The sequence below is a fragment of the Eimeria necatrix genome, genomic scaffold, assembly GCF_000499385.1.
Source record: "Eimeria necatrix Houghton genomic scaffold, Enh_scaff236, whole genome shotgun sequence".
NCBI classification, from domain to species: domain Eukaryota; phylum Apicomplexa; class Conoidasida; order Eucoccidiorida; family Eimeriidae; genus Eimeria; species Eimeria necatrix.
In genome coordinates this window covers 39,356-44,259 of record NW_013652942.1, presented here as the reverse complement: position 1 = coordinate 44,259, position 4,904 = coordinate 39,356, and the positions used below count along the sequence as shown (strand labels likewise).

At 50.1% G+C, this 4,904-nt stretch overlaps 1 protein-coding gene across 1 annotated transcript; it reads right to left on the bottom strand.

Moving 5' to 3' along the window:
* Window positions 1–204: 204 nt before the first annotated feature.
* On the bottom strand, window positions 205–3,070 carry ENH_00032270 (U2 snRNP auxiliary factor or splicing facotr, putative; the record flags this gene model as incomplete). Its single annotated transcript, XM_013580215.1, has 10 exons — window positions 205–348; window positions 483–611; window positions 742–819; window positions 1,024–1,182; window positions 1,282–1,413; window positions 1,565–1,661; window positions 1,803–1,917; window positions 2,052–2,258; window positions 2,437–2,906; window positions 3,018–3,070. 10 exons carry the CDS (start codon window positions 3,068–3,070, stop codon window positions 205–207), a joined length of 1,584 nt encoding a protein of 527 aa, XP_013435669.1.
* Window positions 3,071–4,904: the final 1,834 nt, after the last annotated feature.

Here is a 4,904-nt window from a genome sequence, read left to right as displayed (position 1 = left end):
CAAAGCAACGGACCAACGGAGCAACGGAGCTAGTTCACAGCAAATGCTTCGAACATACTGCCACTGAGCGAATAAGCACTGAAATGTACCAACCACAAAAGCATCTCGAATCGTTTTGAGGTTCCCCACTTGTGATGCGGCAGTTTCCTACAGATTTTGCAGGCACCAACTGAAGAGAGAATATATCACATGGTTGCTGTGTCTTCATGTCAGAGTGTACTGGCCGTCCTTGAACTTTTGCTCAGGGAAGAACGCCGCACACACTACACGAGTCTGATCAAAACGGCGACCGTTCAACATGTACTGTGCCCTGCGTGCCGATGTGACGTCCCCGTACACCAAGAAGACCTGAAAGTACAGGAATATTCCGCAAAGCACTGAAGCCCGTAAAGCAGCAGCATGCAGTGTCTAGATAAGCAAACGGGAATAGTAAAAGCCAAAAGGCACAAAACGACAAGGAAAAAGGATCCTCTGATTCCCACCTTCCCTACACCTGGCTTGTAGGACAGGTCTTCGTTAGGTCTTGGAATAAGGACCTCTTCAAGAGGCCCATACTTTTCTGCTTCTGAGCGAATATCTTTGACTGCTGCCTCGTGGCTTGAGTCTGTCATCTGTAGAAGAATGTTACACATAGGACGAGGAATCTGTGCGCTGAGCGCAAGCAATAATTCCTACAAGAGCAGCAGCGTATCCCAAGGTGACTGGACCATTTGAAAACTATACTCAGCAGCTGTTCCTTACTATATCTTCAGGATAAATTGTATTCAGAAGTTGTACAACACGAGAAGGCTTTTCACCAATCGTTCGTCCAGCTCGAACCTGTAACGACAAACTAGCGAAAGTGCTCAAACACATGCCGTTTTTTACACCGTTTATGAACACAGGGACTGTCCCCATGCGAGTGAGATACGGCTCTGACCAACCGGGAGTGCCCGTGTCGACAGTTTGAAAATCACTTGCAAAGCATTCTAAAAGGACGGCAATAGACCGTCTGAGGCAATAAAAATGAGCGGCATAACGTACCTGAATAGCTACGACAGGATCAGACAAAACAGCGTAGGAAGTTGATGACGGCAAAGCAGTGACCTCTGTTGTATGCTGTTTAGTCGGAAGCAGATCAGGCATGAAGTTGGACCGCTGGACGCTTAGCACGCTTGCGCCACATACGAACCCATTTAAAGCCTGAGTTCGCATATTAATACAGTGATACGCCACGACACTATCTAAGACGTGTAAACCACACTGTAACAGTAGTTATGTCTGCTTTGCTTCCCCACTCACATCTATGGCCTGATCCGTAACTTCTGGGTCTTCATACTCGAAAAAGCCGTAGCCACGATGCTTCCCAGTTTGCCTGTTCTTAATCAAGTTGAGAACTCGTAGTTTCCCGAACTGCTCAAGCAAGTCACGTACCTATACACAGCATAAACCGCTATGGAACACGTTTTAATAACGATATCGCCGCTTGTTCGTGCTGGCCTTCTCGCCAGTTGCAAGGATCAGCGCGAAATTCAGCGGAAGGAATCATTGTATGGTTCGGAAGTTGTCTGGATGCTGCACATACTTGATCCTCTCCCATCTCCGGTGGCAAATTCTGGATGTATAGCTTGCAATCTGCACTCCTCGGTGGCGCTGTGGCGCGGACCTCGTTCTGCTGTGGTCTGTGCAGCGCAGCGCCACTGGGCATGCAGTGCACTACCGATGGAACAGCTACTGGCTACATGCGCGCAGCTTCGGAAGAAGTCTGCAAACGTCTCATGCGCTTAACCGTGTAGTCAAGTGCCACAAGATTAAGGCCTCACTTTGTCCCTCTCTCTAACTCTGGTATGTGGACAGTCTTCGCGGGGTCGCCCCCTGGAGGCTGCACGTATTCCTTCGGTCTCATCACTTTGAGGGAGTTGTTGTTGAAAGTAATACCTAAAGCGCATCGCACAAAGCAGCCCTTTTACCCAGTTCAATATCATGCCCCCAAAAACTCAGTTTGCAGCTGATCTACGCCATCATACAACCTTCAATGTGATATATGGGTACGCAAGTCACGGCAAGCTTACCGTCTAGTTTGAGGCACAGAACAACCCACTCATGAGACCTCAGATCCAGGAAACAATGACGGCTATTTTCTTGGAGGCCTTCACACCTTTCTACTGGCAGCAACTGCGGCTTGTCACTAGCAAGAGACAAGTCGGTGTAGCCCGTCTGAGCATTTACCGCAAGTAACGCGCCATTGAAGAAACCACAGATATCTGCCTCAGTTGTGCCTGAGATGCTCCAAAAACAAACACAAGCGACCTCATACGTAACGTGAATATGCGAGAGACCTTGAAATTCGTCAGACCAACAATGAAACGAAACTGCTGGAGTTTCCAATGCGAATTCTATAGTTTCACGGACATTACCGAGCAGCGTCCCTGCAAAGCAAGTCCGGCTTACGCTAACCTGGAGGGATGTTGCTGATGAAAAGCCGGCGTGCAATTCGATCTGACTCAGAGTGCGTAACTGCACGAGCCGATGGTGCCGCCGGATGCGCGGTTGGTGGCGCCCCCGATGGCGGAGGCGGAGCGCCGCCATTCCCCCCTCCCTCGGCAGCAGGCGGCGGCGAAGAGGGTGGAGGAGGCTGAAACATCGCATTAAGACTTTGTGCTAACTTGGTGCGGGCATCTGCAGCAGCTGCTGCAACAGCAGCAGCGTCCTGTACAGAGACGACAGGGGCGTAAGTCGTCCTGATCTTGCTCGCTGCTGGCATAAGCCGTGTTAGCGTAGAGTTCTTATCATCTCCTGCTGCCTTTCGCGCCGCTGCAGCACGTGCAGCAGCAGCTGCAGCTGCCGCAACAACAGCTGCGGAGTCGGAGCCCCCCTCCGCACAATCCCCCGCTACTTCTACACGGCGATCTTCCACACTGCGAGACCTGCATAAACCCCATGCATAGTGCCCAAAAAGTCGCGGCATCAGATGTGAGCTTCAACACGGTAACCTAAGAAGAAACTGCACGGGGAGATACTCTGGGCAAGAGGCATACCGACTGCGGCTCCTCCTTTCGGGGCCATCGTCACTCGCCGCGGAAGGCGGCATTGTCGCATCAATACGAAGACTAGACTGCAAATAGTAGGCTCGACTTTCCCACAGAAAAACGATGAATGCGCAGCGGCTCGGCTGGCCTCAGTTTCTACCGACTTCTGCTAGCATTGGGAAGGACCTCAGATGTTCAAAGGTAAAAAGCCAATAACTATTTGTTTCGGTGCCGCCAGATATGTCTTCAGTACACAAATCACCAATGAAGTATATGAGCAGTTCCACTACAGTGGAGCTAGGTGAGCATTAAGCAAGCCTCCGCAGGCTTTTCGCGTGACGTATACGGCTCTCGGCAACAAAATACATATGCAATATGATTTTCTTGGAAGTACAAGATACAGCAACTCTTTTAAAAGGGCGAAGCGCTGAGACGAGGACTTCAGTGAATTTTGCATGCAGGCCCAAAAAGGCGTGTTCTAGCGTCAGTGGGTTCTGCGATTGCCAAAAAAGTAGTTTAAGCGTAGTTCTTGGACGTACAAAAATCGGTCCTGTTCAGCGTAGTTTGTGTAGTGGCTTGTGGCTTGCCCAAAGGAGTGTTCCTGTCTGGCCCTGTCGGCTCCTGCCAGGAACGCCATGCTTTGGAGCTACACTGAGACCTGCACTGGTCATAGCGGGCTTGCACTTCCGATGAATAGACAACGCTGTATCTACGAGGTGTACCGACCAATATGGAGTTTGTGAATGGCTGCATTCATCGAGCGTTCTGTCGCTACTGGCGCACCACGTTCCTTTAGAAGGGTGCGAAAGACATGAGATTTTCCTAGGGCATTTCCATGTTCGCAGGATGCTATGCTGGAGGTACATCGTCACATTCCAGCGGCAGTATCATTTGTTAACATGGATTTCGGACTCCGTTGTGCAATATTACGCCATGACGAACAAACGTCTCACTGCCACAAAAACTGGGAACAGTCGCTGTAGCATTGGATATTGGGATTCAAGTTGAAGCCGCACACTGGCAAAACAAAGCCGAAATTTCGTTTATAGAAGAAACGATGTGGTGGGGAGACGGTCCAAAGTGCATCGCAGGCAGGGACTTTCGTCACTACAACACAAAGTACTATGGAATTTGTCCCCAATAACCTTCCCAGCAGCTGCCAAGTTTTCTGAATTTCAGATGAAATGCAACTGCCTGTATCCAGTGTCTTGCAACAAACACTAAATATCCGGGGGTTGTTTTGCTCGTACGAACCACGAGCTCGTAAACACCTTTGCAAATACGTTGCAACATCTTGAACGACAGAAGTAAGCTTCAAAGAACAATACGGCTACTGGCGACTGGGCGTTGCTTTCGCGATGGAAGGACTGGGTGGCAATTAGTTGGTGGACTGATGCTGTTAATGCAAGTGCTGAATGCTGAACTGCTGAAGGCTGCATAGCATTGCGAAAGCTACTTTTTCCTTTTTCTGATCTTCCCCTGTCGACACATAGCTGTGCCTGCCCTGGACAATATCGGTCTCGTGCCCGAAACGTGTGCGTGGGCTTGCTGATGGAGCGGAATATCGCAAAGGGGACGTTTTGTTCAAGCTTCCGAATCGCTCTCTGTGCTGGGTGGGGACTGAAACGCGCGCTTGCTCTGGTGTTTAAGTGTCACGACGAAGTTGCTACCTGTATATCGCCTGCCACTGCATTCGGCTTCTTTTGCTGTCGCTCTGGTACTGTCCAGCTAAACCTTATTTACATATACTGCTCATCCGCCCTGAGCTCCGCGTGCCTGTTAATGTGTCCTGTGACGAACAGATCAATGCTGTAGCTCTGCGCACCTCTCCCGAACCACCTACGTGTGGGAGACAGACTGTAGGCTAGAGCTGATAATTTTCTGAGGTTTACTGCA